Source organism: Pectinophora gossypiella, chromosome 14 (assembly GCF_024362695.1).
Source record: "Pectinophora gossypiella chromosome 14, ilPecGoss1.1, whole genome shotgun sequence".
Classification (NCBI taxonomy): domain Eukaryota; kingdom Metazoa; phylum Arthropoda; class Insecta; order Lepidoptera; family Gelechiidae; genus Pectinophora; species Pectinophora gossypiella.
The window spans coordinates 14,310,898-14,335,111 of NC_065417.1; the positions used below are offsets into that span (position 1 = coordinate 14,310,898).

General features: G+C 36.8%; 2 protein-coding genes across 4 annotated transcripts in view; one reads left to right on the forward strand and one right to left on the reverse strand.

Annotated features, from left to right (window-relative positions):
* The window catches only part of LOC126372723 (pre-mRNA-splicing factor ATP-dependent RNA helicase PRP16), a 128,145-nt gene that overhangs the window by 91,965 nt on the left and 11,966 nt on the right, over window positions 1-24,214 (reverse strand). Inside the window, exon 1 of one of the 2 annotated variants that reach the window (XM_050018581.1) lies at window positions 11,969-12,030. The exons of the other annotated variant lie outside the window; for it this stretch is intronic. The gene's annotated coding sequence lies outside the window, so the exon portion shown is untranslated. Of the gene's footprint in view, window positions 1-11,968; window positions 12,031-24,214 lie in introns of those variants that run through there. 2 annotated transcript variants of the gene reach the window in all.
* LOC126372807 (uncharacterized) lies at window positions 13,348-23,076 on the forward strand. Of its 2 annotated transcripts, XR_007567220.1 has the most exons (5): window positions 13,348-13,859; window positions 15,093-15,268; window positions 16,692-16,799; window positions 17,592-17,688; window positions 21,232-23,076. XR_007567220.1 is itself a non-coding variant. In XM_050018708.1 (4 exons), exons 1-4 carry the CDS (start codon window positions 13,523-13,525, stop codon window positions 21,331-21,333), a joined length of 723 nt encoding a protein of 240 aa, XP_049874665.1. In that variant the 5' UTR covers window positions 13,348-13,522; the 3' UTR covers window positions 21,334-23,076. The 2 variants fall into 2 exon arrangements, 1 of the variants encoding a protein (XP_049874665.1); XM_050018708.1 differs by lacking the exon at window positions 17,592-17,688.

Consider the following 24,214-nt stretch of genomic DNA (forward strand, 5'->3'; position numbering starts at 1 on the left):
CACATCATCTAATTTTATTTTAAGTTATACCTGTCGTATCAACAGTGGCTGCGAGTTGTCTTTGATTACTTGTGGCTCTGCCCACCCCATTAGGGATAACGGGCGTGAGTTTATGTATGTGTATGTATACCTGTCATTTTTTTATCCGCTGAAAAAGAAAGAGACGGGTAATCGATAGGCATACAATTTATGGAACACACGTCAATTTTAGACGAAAATTAAAAAACCAAACACTTGTAAAATTTTATATTGCCTAATTATGCGACATAATTCAGTTAACAGCACAATTGCGAGATGCCTATTTTATTAGTCCGGGTTATTCATTCATTTTAAAATTGACAGTTGTTCATCATCAGTCTCTTTCCTTTTTGGGAACTTAAAATTAAAATAAAATAAAATTAACTTAAAATAAAATTAGGATGTGTCTGCAGGAATTGGAGGTATTGTCATAGAATAAAAAATAGAAAGGCAACTCCGCCCCGCACCAATTTGTATCGGGCGACGATCTTACTTGAGTCTTAAATGGCCGTAAACCGCTAAGGAGTAAAGAGGAAGGCACGAATACTATTTCTCGCTCGCACTTAAAGGTTAGGCGGCACACGTTACCGTCAATACCAGGCATCTTCCCACACAGTTGCTTACGTGACCAAAAGCACGACAGCCTAGCGAAAAAGTTACTCAAACAAAACATTTGGTTCGCTAAAACATCGCAAACGACTTCAAACCTTATACTTTGGGCGATACAGTTGGTTAAAATATTATATCCGTGAAGATTTGGTTCGCTAAACTCTTATAAAGGATTTTCGACTTTAATCTCAAGTCCATAAAGTAGCTTAAAGTGCTACGGTATAATGGACTGGGCATGAATGGTCCATGTCGAAATACGTTTGTATTATAGACCGTTATATCATTGTTATAAGGTGTGTTATAGCGTTTGTGAAGATACAGTTAATTTTGGTTCAGGTTGCCGTTTACTACGATATTGTTTAAGCTTCTACTGCGTATTTGTACAGCAAAAAAAGTAAACAAATATTGTTTTTTACCTTTGCGTCTATATCTTTTATTTATCGTGAAAGTATTAGATAAGACTGTAGTCAATTGAAATATTATGTTTCTGTAACTAGAATTAAAACAAATACTGAGAATTATTGAGGACAGAAGAGGCAAGATGATTGGACAACTAATAAGACACGACGAATTTATTAAAAAACATCATAGAAGGAAAGCTAGAAGGAAAGCGAGGAAGGGGAAGACCAAGAAGAGCTTACATGGAACGGATTAAAGAAAAGGTTAACGTCGTGACTTATAGGGAAGTCAAGGAATTCGCCTTTGATAGACTGGAATGGAAAATGTTACACCGACAAGAGCGTGGCTCTTAAATTGATGATGATGAACTAGAAGTACAGCCTCCGTGGTCTAGTGGTTAGAGCGTTAGGCTCACGATCTGTAGGTCCGGGTTCGATTCCCGATGGGGACATTGTCGAAATCACTTTGTGAGACTGTCTTTTGTTTGGTAAGGACTTTTCAGGCTTGAATCACCTGATTGTCCGAAAAAGTAAGATGATTCCGTGCTTCGGAAGGCACGTTAAGCCGTTGGTCCCGGCTATTAGCCGTAAAAACACCTCCACCAACCCGCAGTGGAGCAGCGTGGTGGAGTATGCTCCATACCCCCTCCGGTTGATTGAGGGGAGGCCTGTGCCCGGCAGTGGGATGTATATAGGCTGTTTATGTTATGTTATGAACTAGAATTACAGTAAATCTTATAACATAACATAAGCTTACGACTGTATACATCACAAGATGAATTAAGTACTCACACCTCGCCGAGCTTTCTGTTAGACCAACGTGATAGGTGGGATAAATCTTATAGTGTCTGGCTAAGTAGTTAAAGCTGTATGAGAGAAATCTACAATAAGTCACGTCGAAAAAAAAAATGCTCCAAAAGAAAAAGAACTAAATGCAATTTAGTCGGACGCGCGGATCGATCCCGCGACCATAGGAACAGAGTCTAGCCACCAGGGGCCTGTTTCATAAAACTTACAATTGTAAATTACAACGACACTTTGGTGTTCATTACGTAGCTAATATGAAACTGCAAAATGTCTGTGATCACTAACTCCGCAACGTACATCAAATTGGCATTGTAATTTACAATTGTAAGTTTTATTAAACAGGCCCCTGATCACCTCCTTTTCCTCGAGCGTTAACCACTGAGCTTCTTCTTCTTCTATCGTGTGGGTTGTGAGGTGGATTACCAACCCCATCATACCCTGGTGTCAGGGTTAATAAATGATTATGATTATGATTATGATTACTATTGTACCGCCAAAGTCCCCTGGCATGGCTCATGTAACGATTACATACTTACATCAGTAAGTAGTAACCGGAACCAACAGCTTAACGTGCCTTCCGAAACACGGATCATCTTACTGAACCACTGCGCTAGCGCGAAATTATGAACCATAATCGTCATCATAATAATAAAATTGATATTTTCGTAGGTGTTTATGGTCTATCACAGAAGCTACACATAATCAGGTGTTAAGTGCAATCAGTCTGTCAATCTATTATTTGGAAGAAACTGTACTTTTGAAGCTTACAGCACGTATCATTGGCCAAAGGGCAAAACCTGAAAATTTTCCGCTCACTATTATACGCAACACAATAGATAAATATTACTCCTGACATTATAATTAGAGATAACTGGGATAATACAATGATGTAACTGTTAATACCTCATCAATCAACAATTATAATCAAATCAATCAACGAGTGTATGTTTTGGTATTAACGTTCGCGATGCGGTTGTCAACATCGTAAGTAAATTAGAAAACGCTAATGCTATTTTCGCTTTAAAGATACTTAAAAAAAAAAAAAAAAAACAACTTAAGCACCTTTCTAACGACCTCCGGAGGTCTTGGGTTGGAATACCGGTGGGGACATACCACAAAAATTTGTGATCCCTAGTTTAGTTAGGACATTACAGGCTGATCACCTGATTGTCCGATAGTAAGATGATCAGTGTTACGGAAGGCACGTTAAGCCGTTGATCCCGGTTATTGCTTACTGATGTATGTAAGTAGTCGTTACATGAGGCATGTCAGGGGCTTTTGGCGGTTCTATAATAACCCTGACACAGGCAGGCATAAAATTTATGGAACACACGTCAATTTTAAGCAGAAATCCAAAACAACCTAAAATGTTACATCGGCCAATAACCCGACAGAGTTAAGTAGACAGCACGTCAAACGGATTGCATACCAGCGAGGTGCCGATTTTATTTTCCCGGGTTGGGTTATTCATTCGTTTTATAATTAACTTGTTAACAATCATCCGTCCCTTTCCTTTTCGGTGGATAAGAAAATGACGGTTATAACTTAAAATAAAATTAGGAGGTGTCTGCAGGAATCAGGGCCAATGTCTTATTCATTGTTTTAGAGCCCGAGTTACGATTCGAACCCGTACGATGGAAGTCACGCGTTTTCCGAATAGGGCTATCACAAGTTCTCTAACAGCATTAGAAATATCTAACACTGATAATAAAATTACGATTACGGAAGAATGTTCGCTATCTTTAAAGGATTAGGCAGGCGCCAAAGTTAAGTATTAAGCACTTGCCATCATTACGGATTAAGACGATAAATGTAATCAATCGATCGATTATATCACGAAAAATATTTGAGAAGATAACATTAAGTAAAGTCATGATATTGAATCAATTTGTTATTGGGTTTCCCAAACATGACAATGTCATTAAGGACTCACATATGACTGATTCAGAACAAATTTTATCAATCTACTGATCTTTAGTCTTATGAATTGAGAATTCCCGTGAATTAAGTACGTAGTTGTGTTTCCAAATATAGATGACACAAAAGTCATTAAGTAACTAAGTTATTCTGGTAAAGAGCCTAGACATAAGATTGGTAAACTCGATACGGATTCTATTACATACGTAGAGTAAAAACCCAGATAAGACATAAACCGTCAATGAAACTTATTTACGTCACTTCCAAAACACAACTTCGTAACCGACAATTTCTTGAAGCCAAAGTAACTTTTAAAAACTTTTAAAAATAGAAGGTGTTATTTCTACTAAATTATTTTAAAAAGATCCTGTACGTATATGTACATTAGTTTTTGTCCGTTTTAACTTTTTTATGAAAACTTGTGCGTCATACTTCTGTGACAAATGTCAAAGGGATTTTTGTATTGCAACAATATCCTCAACATTGAATCACGAAAGAATAACACACGAGTGCATTGATACGCATCACGGTATCTGAACACTCATCAGGAAATTTAAAGCCTCACTTGAATGATAAGATGCAGATAAAGGAACGATAAACAATGCGATAGAATTAGTGAGCTAGGAAATTGAGTTCTAAGGAAATATGATAGAATCGATAGTTCAAAGAAAGATTATTATGTATTTGCTTATGTGAATGAGGTAAGTTTTGACGGAATTGTGACACAAACGACTGCAGTTTTGATACTTGAGTAACATCTGATTACGTCGAAGCTACTGGAAACACTTAGAGATGAGAACATAGCACGTGGAATGACGTTAGCGAAATCAGATTAACTAAGTGACTGTGCTCCTATTTCTTAAGATCCCAAAAAAATTCTTAAGTCCTCCTGTTGTAGTAGACTTGTTTAATTTGTAACTTTTCATTAAGTAAACACTAAATAGGATTTGCGAAACTTATAATACAATGAATTGTAGTAGGTTCGTTCGTTTGCTCTGAAAGTTAGTTTTGAGGGCCAAAAAAGGATCAAAGAACGTGTAAAAGTTGCAAAGGATCAATTTTGCGGAAAAAAGTTTTGGATTTTTACGCTATGACTTTCAACTTAAAGGAGAGGTTCAAGTTATTTAGTAGAAGAAGAAATTAATTTTAAAATTGTAAGGTTTTTAGTGGTTTTTTACCGCTAAGAGGTGTCTTATGTACTTATTAGACGATAAACTGATAGCAGAGGGTTCTATACATATGGCTCAGGACCGGATTCAAAAGAGGAAGAATTTGTACTGTCTCGATTCTCAGCAGTAGTGGCACAACGAGAAAGAAGAAGACGGATAAAGTAGAGAATGATATTGCAAGAAAAAATAATCTCCTGAGCTTGTCAGTTTTATCTCGTATGATGGATGAGTGACCACGTGGTAACATTTTGTCAGTAACTTTCCTACGATCCTCCTTGATAATGTTATATTTTATACCTAAGTGTCAATAAACAGGAGACGGAACAATTTTAATGGAACCTGATAACATTTGAACAATATTTTCAGATCTTTGAATTGTTGCTATCTGTAATTATAGTGCAAGTGCCAAACAACTTATATCCATTTCGCTAATAGATGAAGTCTGTCGCATATCATTATGGCTACAGTGTTAGACACTTACGTATTTGTGTACTTAATGCTTTATCGATTGCTACTCTTGGTCAAAACTAACTTCAAATCAGGAAAACAAATTTTGAGTTTTTTCTGAGAGTACCTATTTAGTTCTTTAGATAATCGGACCACTAATGATGTCAAGATAAACAATACCCTCTTTAACTTGTCAATTAACAATTTCCAAGAACTAAAGTACTTGAGATTTACATTGCACATAACCTGATCAATTCCATAAAATGGATCATAGCGTTTTTTCCAAGCTTGTGTTACTCGTGTATAATAAATGTCTATATTTATGGTTTCTATTCTGCATGACCGCATCGTGACGTTGTCGTTGAGTAATATCACAACGTCTTGGGTTACCTTTTATTAGTCAACAAGTGATGACAATGAGTTGAATTTACTTGTCATTTAAATGGACCTAACTTTTGCAAATTTGGCCGTGGGTCTTAGGATGTTCATAGGTTTTGGATCTTGATATATTGGTAAGATTTATATATTATAAGACTGGGTTTCTTGTCACAAATTTCTGAAGAGTTGCAATTGCCAAGCCTTACAAATTGATTTACCAAATTACTGGAGTAAAAAGATTTTTTGGGTTCGTTTGTTGGCTTTTACAATAAAAGTACCGTTCTCTATATTCCAAATTATTGACCCCGTTAACCGAGTTTATTTAAGTTTTAAGCGAGTTGATTTCACATTTAGAATTTGAAGTAGGGGCATTGACGTCAGCGACAATAACAAAATGTTTTCCTTAAAGCTTTGTTATGTTGTTGGTCAGTTAACGTGATCTCCTTTTATTTTGAAAATTATGAAATGAGATTTTCTTGGTCTCAACTTGTTTTTTATGTAATTGTTGTTTGAGTTTTAGAAGCCTTACAAAATTGTACAGAAATTAGTACTTAATATACGTAATGTATTTCTGTATCAACATTGATTTTAAAACTGTCAAATAAAACGCGAACTTTATTTGCAATATTCATCATTCTCCTGCCCCTAAGTGCGGTCGGCACAACATGTATTCCACTTCCATTATTTTCTATAAATTCATTCATTTCTTTATTTGCAATATTATAAGAGAGTTGTTAAATAAAAATAACTCCCTATTATACATTGTTTGTTCAGGTTTTCAGCTGAAATGCCAGTCGTGCGAACGCTATTGCCGCTCCCGTATTGGACTTTTCAGCCATACGAGACGTTGGCACAGAAACGCTGTATAAATCATCTGATCAAGATGTAAACGCCTATGATGATGACGATTGTTCAGGTTCTCCAATCATCCCGTGATCATGGCACTTGCAACAGTGTCGAAAAATTGGGTGTCTCATATTCCTGATTTAAAGCGGTAAGAACCAGGTATAACGTGTTTTAGTGAGAACTCTTTATTAGCTTCGTGCGAACCGTTGTGTATTCTTCTGCATTTAGAAGGTACTCGTATCAATTTAAATTGATCACGTTGGGTAGGTAAGTACATCAATCGAAACTGGTAAATGACGTGACTTTAGGTACACAAGCCGTTGACCTTGAATCAATACCTACGATCTTACACAACATAACTAGTGTACTTAAAATTCCCACCTGTCGCTGGTTACATGATGATTAGTAAATCATCGGATATTGTTCGGAGATTACCATCATCTTCCGCAAACGGGTTTTTGGGTTTTAATCATCTTGTATCACATGTTCTATCACGTTTTGTTTGGGTGTGTTTGTCGAAGGCACAGACGAAGAGGTCTTATATGCAAATCTGTGTTTGTTTACTATAATTTTTGGTTTAGATTAAGGGACTGTGTCGCCACTTGCTATCAATACTACTATCTGCCAGATGAGTTCTGGATATGCTCTGGATACTCAGATAACGGGTTTTAGTGTTCCAAATTATGACGAAATAGTGTGTGTATTTTGAACAAGAAAAAGAAAGACATGTGAAGTTTTCTCAGAAACATGTATTGCAGTACTCTTCATATCCCCTGTGGTTTTGTCAGTACAAGAACCTTTTATTATATCCTACCGAAAAGAGACTATATGGAATTCCATTTGTTTGGATTCTGACACGCTAATTCTGTAAGTTGCTTCCTCCACCGAAAAGTTTCAAGTTGTAACTTCCTCAAACCAAAGAAAATAATTATACATCGAATGTTTGCCACCCCTGCTTTAACCTACCTATCACATTTTATGTGCTTGCTCCATAAACACTAGGTCACGCAGTTAAAAGCCGACTCATTAAATCTTTCAGTGCTAAACAAACCGATATCTAAGCTTTGTTCAATAAATAAGCTGCGGCTAAGAGGTTGATTACTTGTACATACTGTATACTGTTGATGAGATTAGATAGTAAACTTGTATAGTCACAAACCCAGATACATATTTGCTCGAGTTAATTAGTATCTCACGCTTCTGAGGAATGAACAACTCGTGAATAAAGATTAAGTAACTAGCGTTTGCCCGCAATTTCGTCTATACGTAGAAAGAGAAAATGAAATCGGGATTTAAACCCACAAAAAATCCCATACAAATATCTCATTCATGGCGTGTGCTGTTTTATCGCGTAATTGGGTAGTTTCATAGGTCAAAGATAAATTATGAAATTCTGATTACTAAATAACGACAGATGTAAAGGTGACAAAAAACGTTTTATTTTTCTATTTAACTTATTTTTATTATTGTTCTTATTAATAATGATAAAGACCTCCGTGGTCCAGTGGTTAACCGCTGGGCTCAGGATCCGGAGGTCCCGGGTTCGATTCCCAGTGGGGTCCAGATCGTGAGCCTAACGCACTAACCACTACACCACGGAGGCTGTATATTATATAAATTAACACATTTTCGGGTTCTAAAACAAAGTGTCGACCATGTAATAATAAGTGTTAATAAGCACTGCATTCCAATTGTATAATTGTCTGCGTCAATGGAGTTAGCACTATGTTAATATGCTAACTAAACTGAGCATAACTATGAAATGGGTCGTTCGTTTTTTTATGGATCAATTGTAGAGTCACGAAAAGGTTCGTTTTATAAATTGCTGTTTTAGGTGTATTTTCTGACCTTGAAAGGTTATTGAGCGAACTATTTCACTAATTGGGTGAAAAACTTTGTTGAGTTTCATGTTTTCTCTTTATACAAGCATTCGGCGTTAGCACATGAACGTTTTATAGACTTTTATTATATTATGTACTTATAGTTCATTTATAAAAGGATTACACGGTGAAATAAAGGTCATAAGGTTATTTATTCTCGTGAGGAAACCCACATTCGCGAGAAAGGCATTTTCGGAAGTATGTGACCTAACCTGTGTTTGGCTGGTTTTCCCTTCGCGGGTTGGGAGGTCAGACAAGCAGTCGCTTCTGTAAAAAACCGGACCTGTCAAATCTTCAGGTTAGGTAAGCGAAACCTGTGAGAAACGGGATAATGCTAAGGGGGTGGTGACATTACTTATAGGATTTGATGTTCGACGTATTATAGGGGAGGTGTAGATAATTGTAGTAATTGAAAGTATTACAATAGAACTTTTAAGCCGTAGGTCTTATTGCAAGTTTGTCTCGAACGGCATTGACTACTAGGCCGGAAAATGTGGAACGTTGTGGGCTCTCACGCGGTAGAAAAATTTGATACAACAGGCCTGAGAATGCCCAGTTGGGCGCAAACCTCTGCTCGGGGCGTCGTCTGAGAGGAATCAGCTTTAAGTGAAACGACGAGAAATATTTCATCCAGTGGTCTTTGTTCTACTTTAAAAATATAAAACAAATGACCTTCGACTTCGATTCTTCGCTTTCTTTTTTCGAATTTTTGATTTATATTAAAAGACCTATAAGTTCACTATCAATCACTAGTAATAGCAATACACTAGGTATATACCTGAAGGTTACTATAAGGCCAACCACTTTACTTCCTCGGCGACTCGGAAGTGCTGCACGAGACTTATTCCAACTATTTAATGAACTTCTTTTAAAAATAGTCAGCTGCCAGGATGATTCATCGGGTATTAAAAAAATTGAGAGGTCATTGTACCGTGTCAGGAAAATCATATTGGCTAGTTATTGATAATAGTACTACTTACTTGTAGAACGGTAACTCCGCCCCCGCACTAATTCGTATCGGGCGCAGACTTCATCCCCTCTGGGTCTTACTTTAGTCGTAAATAACCTTAAGCTAAGGAGTAAAGAGTAGAGCGTGCGGAATGTATCTCGCTCGAATTTACGCGTTAGGCGGGACACGGTGAGAATCCAATTTTTATATGGAGTGTCCAGTTGCTTCTATTCGAAACTGGGAGCAAAAAAAAAACATAGAACGTGTTCATCTTGACAAGTCATAAAAACTGATATAGAGGCGTCCTTTCACAGTGGCACTTTACGTGGGCTATGGGCTGATTTCTGCTACAATAAGGCCCATTTTAGGACTTCGCATCAAAGTGTAAGCATGTAGTCGCTACGTGAGTCATGACAGCTCTTGGTGGTTCAATTATGACCTTAAACCTCACTAGGGTAGGAGAGGGAAGCGACCTCTCCAAACGACAGAATAATTGGCATTAAAGTGGCGTTCAATAATGGTGCTCGACTGTCTCCAAAACAAAATAATTGAATACTTAAAAGAGAATCAATAGATTTTTCCCCGTAGGGGTATAGGTACAGGTACTAGAGGTGTAGGTACAATATAATACACCCACTCCTCGCCAGCTACGTTCAACCAATTCATCATCTTTTACCTAAATCTCATTCATTTAAGTAATATTAATATACAGACTAAGCGATTATACAACCTCCAATGTAATAAAAAAAAATAGTAATACTCCGTCTTAGGGCTCTAGAGAAGACGATGAAGAGCCAAGATGATTCATCGTCCTCCTGCCCTTATCCCACTCTAGGTGTGGTCGACAATAACGTGTATTCCTCTTCCATTCATTTCTGCCAGTCGTCATCTCAGTACTCACACCTTTCACACACATATCCTTCTTTACACAATCTTTCCACACTTTCTTGAGTCGTCACCTATCCCTATATCCATTCACATTCATACTCATAACTTTCCTCGTTACATGCCCATACCAAGCGAAAGGCAAGATGATTGGCAATTAATAAGACACGACAAATTTATTAAAAAACATCATAGAAGGGAAGATAGAAGGAAAGAGAAAGACCAAGAAGAGCTTACATGTAACAGATTAAAGAGAAGGCGAACGTCGTGTCTTATAAGGAAGTCAAGGCCTTTGATAGACAAGAATGGAGAATGCTACACCGACAAGAGAGTGGCTCTTAAATTGATGATGATGAGGAGTCTAATGCCAAATATGGCTAGTTGTATTCTGGTAGCTAAATAACGCCACTGTCCATCTCGCTAAGGATTACGTTCGTGTCTGTCGTAAATGTGTTATGCCATTCAACTATCAAGGCTGTTAAATCAAATTAAATAATTCATTTTCAAGCCACAAATCGTTACATAATACTTCACTGCGTACTAATACGAGTAGTAATCAATCAACATTATGTAGTATACTAGTAGTAGGTAATAATATAATTATGTTATGTTAAATTGAGTGATAGAGTGAGAAACAACGACAACTTTGGGGGGTGATTCAGACCATGATTCTGAGTTGATATCAATTAAAATTGGATCGTGTACTAGATTCAAGATAAATTATGAAATTCTGATTACTAAATAAAGATAGATCTAAAGGTGACAAAAAGCGGTCATTTACTTTCTCTCTCTTTCTTTCTCTGAATACGCCAGTGTGAGATAAGAGAGAGATGTGGTGTAAAAGACGATATAGTGACTAAGATTGAGAAAGGAGCGTGGTTTGGACACGTAGAGCGGATGAAGGATAGTAGGATTACGAAAGCAGTATAAAAAGCGAAGGCTGGTGGCGGGGCTGGCAGAGAGGTCAGACAAGAGATGTCCTTAGAAAAGGTTCCGTACGATCCAACGACTGATGAATGTGGAGGAAGCAAGAGAAGTGTGTCAGGATCGAAGCAAATGTTATCCATATTCCATAGTCTCTGCTTACTCCGGTGGGAAAATTATCACAGCTGTAATCGCCATCTATAATTGTTTTTGGTGGACGTAGTCTGGTAAGTCCCTCATTGTCTTGCAAAATAAATAGCTATTATACCTACGCAGAGTTAGTATAATCAACTGTAGGTACAGCACCGCCTAGTAGGTAGCTTACCTAATTGCGAAACATAAGGAGAGTAATGATTAATCGTGACTAAAGGGTGTTTATTGCTAATTAATAGCTGAATTAAAATGTAAAAAAGTCTCGAAATCACCGTTTCTTAATTACTACGTGTACATACGTAACCTCGATGCTGTAAACGTCTATAGTATAAGAGTATGTATACAGAACGGCAGAACAGTGACGTCGCCTTTGCCGGTTTACGAGAACTCTCCCCACCACCCACCCTCATCCCATATGCCGGCAAACAAAGGAACGAACCTAACCTATAACGCGAAATCAAACTTTTGAATATCGAACATAATAGGCACACTATGTTTATCAAATGCATGCGAAAAAACGGAAACTGGCTTTTTGCATAATCCACGCCAAAGCTACAGTCTCGCAATAAAATTAAAAAGAAAAAATACCTGGCCGGTGGCGCCGGCTTGCCGAGGGGGAGGGGACGGGAGAGGCGCGGAGCGGCGGGAGGTCGAACTCGATGCATCGGAACCGGAGTCGGTAAACTATCGATAGATGGTTATCGATGGTTTTGTATGTCGATAGTTACAATGCTTTGCTTAAACATTAAGCGATCATCATTACAGCGCAATTCAATATCTCATTGATCTGCATGTAAGGATAAGGTATGCCAGTATTTTACCACAATACATTTACTTAACAGAAAGTTCGACGTTTGACTATTTTTTGATATCACATTTCCTTATTTCATTTACACAAGTTCCATAGACATGTTGCTTGTGACCCCAGGCCCAGACAAACTATACAAACGGAACGGGTAAGTGCGAGTGAGACACAGTCTGCGCGCTATCCCCCTCACTCCTTAGCGGCTTACAGTTATTTAAGACTAAACTAAAACCGAGAGGGGGTGAGGTCAGCGTGCGATACGATTTGGTGCGGGCGGAAAGTTACCGCATTATAAATAGATGGCGTGGCATGCACAATGCGATTACCTTATGTTCCACTTTCTATGGAAATGATGCCATCTACTGGCAGTAAGGAGGTATTATTATAACTTTACTTCCTTACGGTAGCAGCGTAGTACAATCGCTCGCCACTGTTCCCCGCTTGCGCACGTTGTGTTAGTGAAATTCCCAATATGGCGACGGACTCTATTATGTGTAGTATATTATTTTTCTCTATGTTCATAGTAGAGGCGTAATGATGGAGTAAGCAATTCGATTTCGTCACTCTTGCACAAATTGTGATATCTTATGCCAATACTGTTTATATTATTATCCATTTAAATTGTTATTCATCATCAACATTATTAATTACCGTTTTAAGACGCGATGATATCACGAGATAATGTAGTTTGAGTACATAATGCGCAGTTCAGTACAACTGCACTCAGATTCTGAATCAGATAATGATGTTGTTCTAAATTGTAAAAGTGAAATCAGCAGTCATCGAATTATTATTTAAAACTAGCTCTATCTCGTTCTTGCTGATACAGTAGGTAAGTGAATAACGGCATTATTTTTAGAACTGACAATTTAAACAAAAGGAAGTAAAAGTGCCTAATATTACAAGAGTAACATACGATCATTAATGATTAACAGGGAAAGCAAGTCAAAAATATGACTAATAGCCTAGAGACAACAGCAAACAAAAGTGCCATCAAGAAAATATTTAGCTCATATTCTGATGAAGCTATAGGTACAGGTAATGAATAATGATGTATAGTTTTATCGACCGTCGCACAGCACTAGAGAGGTCAGACAAGAGCAGCGGAGCTCCCCGCGCCGCCCGCGCCCCTCTCCGCCGTATATAATCGTGCCCCCACGCGCGCGCCGCGTCTTATTCACCGAGCCGCCGTATAGCTCCACGCTTCTACTACCGCTCAACCACGCGCTAACATACTATTGTGAAAGTGTTCAATCAAACTCGCCCGATAGTGAGAGTATTGCGAGTACAAAGTGTTTGGTGGGGATCGTTTTGCAAATTCCTAAAGAAAGGGTTCAATGGAAGCGAGGTTCGTGACCTGCCGGAGTTTCCAGCAAATCAAACCGCCGGAGAAGAGTCTGGCGCCGCCACCGACCGTGAAGGGTTTACTGTCCCGCTTCGGAAGTCAGGCCCAGGCACTGTTCGCGCCGAAGAAACAGCGCTTCGGCTCGTCGGTGGCCATACACAAGCTAAGAGAGACAAAGTGGTTCAAGCATGAGGAACAGAACATCCTCTGCGCCGTACTGGAGTCAGGATTCGTCCTCGAAGTTCGAGCGGAGGACCCTTTGCCACCAGACTCTACTCTATCCCCAGACTACCATATGTTCGCCATTGCCATGTGGAAGAAGGGTAAAGGTATGTATTCCCATCATACTTTGCAATCATATAACAGTACTTTCTTACAAAACATCACAATCGCATTCAAAGCTTTCATAAGCAAAACATTCTTCATTATCAAGACTGAATAAACTGCAAAAAGGAAGGAAAATGTTGCAAAATCGTAAGTTTTATCGTGAAAAAATTGGGGCAGCGATAACGTTCGAGTCGGCCAAGCAGCCGCGACGGACTAGCTTGGCAGTTGGCACTACTACACGCCAACAATAAGTTGTAAATAATTCATAAGCCGTACGCAGCCAAGCGCCAGGTTAATGATATCCACAGATAAATTAGAAAACGCACATGGAATGTCACTTATTTGAATTTGGTTCTTTATTTAAAAAAAAATGTTTCTTTAATAAAGTTATAATGGACCAGTTTCAAAAACACGCTACAAAATTAGTTTTCTTTTCAGAACTTCTTTTTGATAAGCGAAATTAATTTTGTTTTTTAAACGTAGCTAAAATATGCACATTTTTATTACTTTACATGCAAATAAAAACCGTAGTCACGAAGCCTATACTTTAAACAAGAAAAATTTGCATTTAAAATTATATGATACATGCGATATTTAAAAGTAGTTTTTTTTTTAAATATCGACTTGAATGATCATGATTATTGCAAGTTAATGAATTACGATTTTATGTAAGTAACGAATTGCCCTTTCCACAACCTCAAAAGAGTTAAAGTCGACGACCTTCGAACAAGTTTGAGTAAATAAGCAGTACATTTATATGCATAACTTGAAGACGGGAATTTTTATGAGAAATGAAAGTGGAACAACGAGGATTGTACATTCTTGATAGTAAAATATCATAAATGAGAGTTTAGTAATTTGTAAATTAGAGTCAAAATAGTTAAAGACTTTCAACAGATATTTAAGAAAGTAAACAAAGTCTCAATAAAAAATTAAATAAGGTACAAATACAAACGGCTTAGCTTATCATGTTCCCAAGAAATTGACATTTATCCATTATTTTTATATTATGAAGTTGAAGAGTAGTTACTTCGATTCTTAAACACTACATTGTACTCGAATCAAGATTAGAATCAAAAGTAACTTAACATAACATAACATAACAAATACTTTATTGCACAAACAGGAAAAAACAAAATACAAAACAAAAGAGAAATAGAATTAGTACAATAGGCGGCCTTATTGCTAAGTAGCAATTTCTTCGATATTAAAGATTACTTTCACTTTGTCCACAGAAAAAACAAAGAACCCGGAACAGATAGAAGTGTACACCGTTCAGCAGAAAGGTGTGCGCAAACGCATTGTAAGGACGACGCTCAGCGCGTTCTGGAAGAAAGATTCCGTGATCCGCATCAACAATGTCGACGACAAACAGGAGACGCCCAATGTCGAAAAGGATATTCGAGCAAAGGTAATTAAAAAAAAGGAGTAGAACAAGAAGCAAAATCGTATTTCGAATTGGTGATGACAAAGTTTCGGAATAAGAAACGCATGATTCGAAATTGGTAAATCAAAATACAAATCACGACAGAATATTTCAATTCTAATAGTAATTTTCCGGTTATTAGACTATTTTCCCGAACAATTCAGTACATTGATATTTTGTCATTCATTTTCACCGACTTTTCTACACATTACTAACAATATAGTTTTCATCTAAATCTCAAGCATTTATCAGATACACTTAAGACGAAAATTCTTTTAAGTCTCAAGGACCCTTACATTGATAAAACATCGCGATATCAAAATATAGGTATAAAAATTAACACACCTCCTGTATATCATCCATTTATCTTTTATCTATCTATATCACCCAGTCAGTATAATTTTATCACTCGCGGAATTATTGCGACAAGTTTATCTTGAGGACACGATAATAATATTAATCAATAATAACAAACAGTGTGGTAATAACATCTTTAAGTATCATAAATAATGCACAGCATAAGTAAGACGGAAATAGGTATTTGAAGACACAACAGAAAAAGTAACATTCCTGTCTTGACAACTCATTTATATACCAGCATAAATGAATTTATAACGATCGTATATCTATTAGAATTCTTAAGTAAGACACGCCTACATATCTATCCGTATAGTATAAGGTATGAGTAACATGACATAACCAGAGGCCTCGAATGCCGCGGCTCACGAGAGAATACACATACTAATTTTATAGCATCATCACTAACATTGCCAAGAATGAATAGTACTAGCGACCTTATATAATCTTAACCCATATCTAACGTAAACAAACATCTATCAATGTACTGAACCGATTCCTGGCATTCTCGCCGGCCACTAGGAAATTTCTCGAACCGACAAAGCGTAGAAAGTCATCGGCAACCATTTTAATAGTGCTTTATTGTACTCTTTTTATAAACATCCTCGATGTTTCAAAACATACATTGAAAGAGCGATCTCGAACCAAATAATCCCATCATGAAAAAGCAAATGCGGTGTGACTGTTTCAAAATCTAATTAGGATGCTACAGTCCGTATATTTTTTAAATTGAATTGGGATACGATTACAATGCTCGAGAAATTTCATTGCGGATAGTCAAATCGAAATGGAATGGGATTATGAAACTGATTATTGTCGTAATCAGACCCCCGAATAGGCAATTTGAATTTACGATTCAATTTCCCATCATGATAGATTTTTCAGGACGATCAAGTCCCTTATTCAGATTTTTCTTGCATGTTTATAGTTCTTGGAAGCGTAGGTTTGCGTCAGATTGGTCCTCTCATTTCAGATATCGAAAGCTCCTGGCTTTCGTTCTGAATGGGTCACGTGAACGGTGGAACTACTAAGGAGTATCTACTGATTCCAGCTGGATATGGCTACTAAGTCAAGATTCGAGAGGAATTGGCATAACACACTGCATTTCGTCCACTGGTGCCGCTATGGGGAGACTCCTCAAGAAGCTCGCATGCGACAGGTAAGACGAACAATTAAAAAATACACTGTATATCCCGTTAAAAACTAAACTTTTGTAGGCTATACGTTCGTTACTCTTAGAATCATCAAAACTAAAGTAATCAAAATACTTTCAATGCAAATTGTTTGACGCAAATACGTGATGTTTTAACACGATAATTGTGTTAATTTTGCAAATTAAATTAACTACATGTACACGTATCTGCGTTAAACATGTAAACGGTTTTATTCTAATTACTGCAAAAGCATGGTAATTAAATTTATTCCAATCGACGACGTATTGATTGCAATGACTTGTTTGAAATTTCTAGAACCCTCAATATCGTATCGATAGATCCGCTACGTAACGTTATTACTCATTACACGTAACGGGTTTCTGTTAAAAATTGTTTCGGTCGGCTTGCGGCGTCCATTAAGTTCACTCTTTACTTGGCTATGTGTATTTTTGGTTCTAGAATTTCTTTTATGTTACTCTTAAGTTGCATGTCATCAAGGGAATCAAAAAGCTGTCCTTACAATATCTCATGTTGTAAAGGCAGTTTCAATCAATGCTTCAGTTTAAGGATCATGTGAAGTTAATTCAAATCATTTCGAACGCTTAATGTGAAGTCAAAGTTCGTGTTTACTTTTGCCTTCAGCTTTTTTTCATTTCAAATTTGTTTTGCGTTTTCTTAAAAAAATTGGAGACATTGAAAACTGGGTGCATAAAATTGCGATCATTGCGGTGTGCATGGGTCTATGGGGATAGAGTGAAGAAAGACAAAGATCGCACAACGTAGCAATTTTGTTACAGATAAGCCTAACGACGTCGAAAACACCCATGATTATCATCTTTTGATGGTAATCGTTGAGGCGCTTTGGACACTTACAGCTGGAAACTTACACTACCGGTGAGGTTTTACTTACTACCGATTGGTATAAATGTACCGGAATTCAATGTGCCCCTCTTTTGTATAATCTTTTTGTGTTTGTGTATCTAACTTTTTTGCGCTACTATTTCTTTTGAATGCTGTTTGAAGGTCTTGACTCACGTGCCTAATGCTAATTGGATCAAACGTGATCGATAAAGTATAGATAATGACCATCGAATCGAAGACTTGCTATCAAAACGTGCAATAAAGTAAAAATCCCCTCTTAGATAAAATTCCTATAACTTCATATCACTAAGTGCTCCGCAATAATCATACAATTTGAAAGGTGATTTATTTACGTCAATAAGTTAATTATGTCTTAAAGACACAAAGAATTTAATTGAAGATTCTAATTAAAACTCAAAGTTCATTAACTTAACAATGACTTAAATTTTGTCTTAAAACAAGCCTTTACCTCTTTTCAGTATAAATTAGAACAGTCTCAGACTCAGTTACAATATCATTATGAAGTCCCTAATCTAATAATCTATAAAGTCTAGTTAATCATTCACTTAATTTATATATCTATTTCATTTACATTAAGTATATATTTATTTAAGTGTACATATTTGTAGATTTTCAGATTTAGGTTAGATAAGAATGATAGCATAATATTGAAAGGTATTTTGCGTCACAGTATAGCAAATATCAATGATCTGAGCTCTGCACGACAACCGTCCAACCGCACCGCGCGCGGCGCAAATTATTTCGAGGGTTTCGACTAACAGCTTCAGTGAATTCTATCTACATGGATAGATGTCCTACGGCTATTGGTGGAAACCTTCGATATAATTCGTGCCGTGAGGGCAGTAAGTTAAATGAAGGAAACTATGGTGGTGGAATATTAAATAGAGATTATAGAATTGCATTTTTTGGTATATAAAAAGTAATGCGTAGATACATGTAGAATACCTGATATAACATCAGCTGAATAGACATAATAATGAAGGTCTGCAAATTCTTTAATATTTATATGTTTAAACAGTTGTTCATTGATATATATATTATATATAAACCGAAAACTAAGGAATTTATCTCTTTTAAGCATATAGCTTATATTTCGGTTTCTTATGAAATATACACATGCGAATATTGACTTTCTTATTAGTATCTATGCGCTAAAACTATTTAATGTTTGCACATATTTTTATCCGACTTTTTAGCGAATATCGAAAACTGTTTTGTTCGTGACGACTTTTGCAATAACTAAAGTCAATGGCTTCAAGGCAATATTTGAAATTGTCTTGGAGGTGCCTATTATAAAGGCATTTTCCCTAGTTTATCAGAACAATGTGGAATATATAAAGATTGCTAGAGCTAGTATGCCTTAACATAAAATTTAAAAGGAAAAGTTGCATAAATATTGCGGTTTTTGCTGACTTTTTCGAACGAACGAAACTGATGCAGACTTGGTCATTGTCATCATCATCAGCCCATTGCAGTCCACTGATAGATATAGACCTTTCTCAAGGCGCGCCACAATGCCCACAACGCGCCACATTTCACTATGTAGATACTGGTGACATTATAAAATGAGAATCATTATGGACGCTAGAGGGCACAACAAAGATAGGAATGATGAGAACTTCATTCAAGCAATAGTTACTATGGCAGTTTCAGCACTAAACCATATCCTCTATAGGATTGCACCAATTTCGTTGGTGCAATCAAAAAATGTGGTGCGATAAAAAAATGGCGCGAGTCGCCCAGTGTCGTTTGCAAGGCCAAATTATTTAGTTGATATGCAAATAGCGAAACTTTTCGTAGTAACAATTTGTCTAAAACGATAGGCATTTAGCAAGGAGAGTAACGACATACGGACAGCTGTGTATGTTAAAATTAATGAATTAACTTGATCGTTTGTGACCCACTTCTGTGCGAATTGGTCTTCTACGTCTGACCTCGTTCATATTAGATAACAATAAAATTATTCTGTTGCAAGATAAGTAATGGCAGCTTGTTAAAACGCCACAATTTTCTGAAATAAGTAGCTATTTTTATAGCATAAATCCACATTCCCGAGATATGTTACCTAACCTGTATTGGGCTAAGTTAGCGGACCCCGTGAAAATCGGGATTTCGCCAGGGAGATGAAGTACTTTTATAGACTAGCAGAGTAATAAGGTGAAAAGTTCACAAAAAGCGGTCGATCAACAATTCATTTCAAGCAATTTTTGTTTTAAAGTTTTTTATTTATATTATACGCAGTTTTTGTATTCCACACAAAATAATTTCAGACTTTATGATTACGGTTTCGATATATAGATCTGTAATATATTTTTTATTTAAAAGCTGTGTAACTGGATTGTCGAACGTCTATATAACTGCGTAGGTATACCTATTATTAGAAATATCTTTGCTACAAACATCATATAATTATCTCAACTATAATTACTAGTTATTTATAGTTCCTCCGTACTTATTTTATCAGATTGTAAAGTACCTATATAAACATTCGTGATGTTAATTTACGTCAGAGACCTTTAAAAGAAGATATCTTGTTATTTCCATGATAATAAATGACAGCTAGATGAAATATAATTTATACATAATACAAATATTTTAAGGGAAAATGATACGCAATTTTATAGCCATAAAAAAGCTAATGTTCTGGCAAATTATATGCAGATAATTTTCTAAATGTAAATATAATTACAGTATTCACGCAAAAATATAAATGCAGGGTCTGTCGTAATTATTATGTATCTCTTGCGTGTTAGTATCATAAAAAAAAGAAAAATGGCTAATATAAGATCCATATCATCTATAATAACGTGCAACAAATTGTGGACAAAATATAGCCTTTCTTTAAAAGACTTTAATAAGAAATCTGCCTTAATTTATTACGCTAATAAAACTGAAGTTCTTCTTGAAATACTGGTATGATTCAATGATGAGTCGGGTCTGTCCCTAAGCTTTATCAATAAACAAGATCACGTCAATGACTTGCCTTGAATAATAATTTATCATTTACATAATTTTTATGACACTCTCATGTCGGATAGACATAAAATAAAAGTAATGAGCGATAAGACAAGTACGAAGGGCATATTGTCGTTAAAGATATAAACAGTTTTATCTCGTGAAAAGAAAATGGCGTTGCTTCTTTTATACAATGAAAATACGTTATAAAGTGATAGTAAAATTTAGGTACTAAAAACTATGTTTTGATATAAGCCACCTTATTTGCGTTTTGATAGGACCGTTTTGGAACGTGTCAGAAAACTGTATGAATGCAGAAATTACGTAGAATAATTTTAGGTTTTTTTTTTAAAGTAGACATTGGTTATATTAGATCAGGGGATAAGCCAAGTTGCAAACGGTTACGAGAATCGACAGTGACAGTGATAAAAATGATAGGATTGACATAGGGCGAATTGTCAATCCTATATCTATATTATCGTTTACAACTTGGCTGACACCCTGGCTGAGTATGTATAGTAAATAGGTGGAGGTAGACTATCAGACAGGATAAATATGCAGGATAGGACACAAACTAATTTGCCAATTTCTTTGTTACAGATAAGCGAGTCACTTAAGTGGGGCAATGTCGGGATGAATATGGGTGTGATGCTTGTTAACCAGAACCAAAACGTGGCGCGAGCCAAGGCAAAGTCGGTCTGAGGGTCGCTGCCCAGCGGGTCTACCGCTGGCAACACCTGCTACGCTTGCTTCTGGCAACCCCGAGCCAACATCGACAACGTTTAATTTCGGAATCCAAGAAATTCGAAAAAGATTTTATTTTTTCGGAACTGGCAGCTAATGGAACGTTTTGAAATTCTCAGTTGTCTCTTCAGTATTCGTACTGCCTATCTTCTGTCTCTCTCCTTCTAGTCGGTCAACACCGCGCTAAGAAAGCTCCACTTCTTCAGTATGAAGGCACTTCATACGTTGACTTCACTTATGGTATCGCAAAATTATTTTTAAGGGAAGCTTTAATTTTTTGTAGACAAAAACAAAATCTGACAAAAAAGAGTGAAACATTCCTGATTTAAGACCCGTAGCTTCTAAAATCGTAATGCTCTAATTGGTAATTGGACTTGAGTGTGAGTCGGAAGTAGAGTTGACTTTTTAAAGATGGCGTAATTTTATGCGCAAAAATTGTACGCAGTTTTAAATAAACTGACTTGCGCCTTGTATTGTCTTGTAATAGAGTAATTGATTGCTCATTGTACGGACCAATAGAGACGATTGGACGACAACTATTCAAGTCCCATTACTATTTATATCTACTGATATTACAGTTTTATGTACTTTATCATAGATTATTTTTTAAGTCGTCTGGTTTGATAAACTTAATGTTCTGAGAGTGACCTAGTCTATGAGTATTTCTTAAATACAACTTTCCATACTTTCTGATTTGACAAGACTGTTCAGATTTTATATAAAAAATGATTTTGATTTTATTCGAAGTTGTTAAAATCCGATTACGAAAACTTTATATTAGAAAAAGTTATTTATAAACGCTCAGTTAAAAAACTATGGAAACAAACATTCCAGGAGATAAATAAATAAAAAAGGGACTAGTGTTTTTTTATAAAAATTGCGTATAAAATATTATTATACAGTTTCGTAGTCGGTGTAAAAAGTTTAAGATGCAAAGTATTGAAGTTTGTAGAAGTATTTCTATTTATGAATCTAGCCCTTTCTAGATCTATGGTGGGATTTGCCAGGCCGATTAGGTTGAGCAATTATTGTATGAAATCTCAAGATTTGTGCCTATTGTTGTGAGTTTGGAATAGTGACGTAACTATGAAATTATAATCAGTATAATTAATCATATTAATTCATAAAAATATCCTTTAATCTGTGACATTTCAGGCATATTTATGTACATTTTGACGATAAGGTATGTTTCTAATCCGACTGTATAAAAAGTAATATATATCAAAAATATAGGTATAATTCAGAATTTGTATTCAATGAGACGGTCTCTTTATTATATAACAATTATTTTATTTGTAACGAGAAGATTAAAACCCACATCGCGAGGTAACCCACATTCCCGAGAAATGCATTTTCGGAGGTATGTGACCTAACCTATATTGAGCCGGTTTTCCCTTCGCGGGTTGGAAGGTCAGACAGGCAGTCGCTTCCAAAAACCTGTCAAATCTTCAGGTTAGGTAAGCGGACCCTGTGAAAAACGGGATAATGCTAGGGGGATGATATAACCAGAAGATTAAAAGGTTTAAGGGTCTTAAATACAAATAAAAAATATTAAAAAATCATAGTTACGTCACGTGTGACATGGTTATGAGATAATTAAGTTATTGTGACAATTATGTTGACTGTTGTGAGAGTAATGTACTCAATTAAGTTAATTCTATTTATAATGAAGCATTTTTTAATAAATGATTACTTAATAAACTTATCATTTTCATTTCATTACACCTTCCAGGTTATCAGTACTTGCGCCCAGGTAATGGGAGTGGACTCGCCTCATTACATGGCACTTAAACGTTGCGAGTGACTATTTTACTTTTTACGCAATTGTATAATTAGTTTACGACTCATCAAGGTAGCGTGTACTCGCGTATTTGTGTCATCATCATCAGCCCATTAACGTCCCCACTGCTGGGGCACGGGCCTTCCCTATGGATGGATAGGGAGATCGGGCCTTAAACCATCACGCGGCCCAGTGCGGATTGATGGTTATTAACGACTGCTAATGCAGCCGGGACCAACGGCTTAACGTGCCTTCCGAAGCACGGAGGAGCTCGAGATGTTTTTTTTTGGTGGTCACCCATCCTATGACCGGCCTTTGCGAAAGTTGCTTAACTTCAACAATCGCAGACCGAGCGCGTTTACCGCTGCGCCACCGAGCTCCTCGTATTTGTGTAATTAACTTTAAAAAGAAAGTGATCAATAAAACACACTTTACAAACACACTTCTCATTTTGGCTCCACATCTGTTGGCGTCAGATCCGGCAACCCCCGTTGCCTAGGTATTGTTGATTATATGGCGCTTAGCAATGGAGGTGTAAAGTACGGTTTTTTATATTATTATAATTTTGTGTTCTTTTACTCTTTATTATACGTTAATACGACCTACGGGGTAGAACGTAGAACCCTTGCCCAGGGATACGAGTGAAGACCTCAACGGTTGCAGAGGCAAAGATGGGAGCCATCGGTACGGCAATGCAGGACGGAAGAGGCAAGTCACAGGGACTGTAACCTGGAACCTGACAGAGGGCAGCAGTAACTGTCAGTAGGTACTATTTAGAGGCGGAGGACAGGAGTCCTAGTATGGCTTTGTAATAGACTACTCTGGGCGCCATCCCACTTGTGTCAGATAGAGTACTGCGGGGCGGAAGGCAAAAGGGAAACCACTGCCCTATTTTTCCATAAAAAAAGTAGCATAGAAAATGCTGCACCGACAAGAGCGTGGCTCTTAAATTGATGATGATACGTTAATACTGAGTTGGTCATCTTTGGTTTCGCTCGCTAATAACATCAGTTTATCAAGATTATCGTCTTATTAGAAGCTCATACATGTCTAGCAAGA

Excerpts from the sequence above, each read along its gene's own strand:
- LOC126372807 (XM_050018708.1), top strand. The coding sequence starts at position 13,523 with ATGGAAGCGAGGTTCGTGACCTGCCGGAGTTTCCAGCAAATCAAACCG. Across the intron at positions 13,860-15,092 it reads CATGTGGAAGAAGGGTAAAG|AAAAAACAAAGAACCCGGAA; the intron begins GTATGTATTCCC and ends CTTTGTCCACAG. Across the intron at positions 16,800-21,231 it reads AAGAAGCTCGCATGCGACAG|ATAAGCGAGTCACTTAAGTG; the intron begins GTAAGACGAACA and ends TCTTTGTTACAG.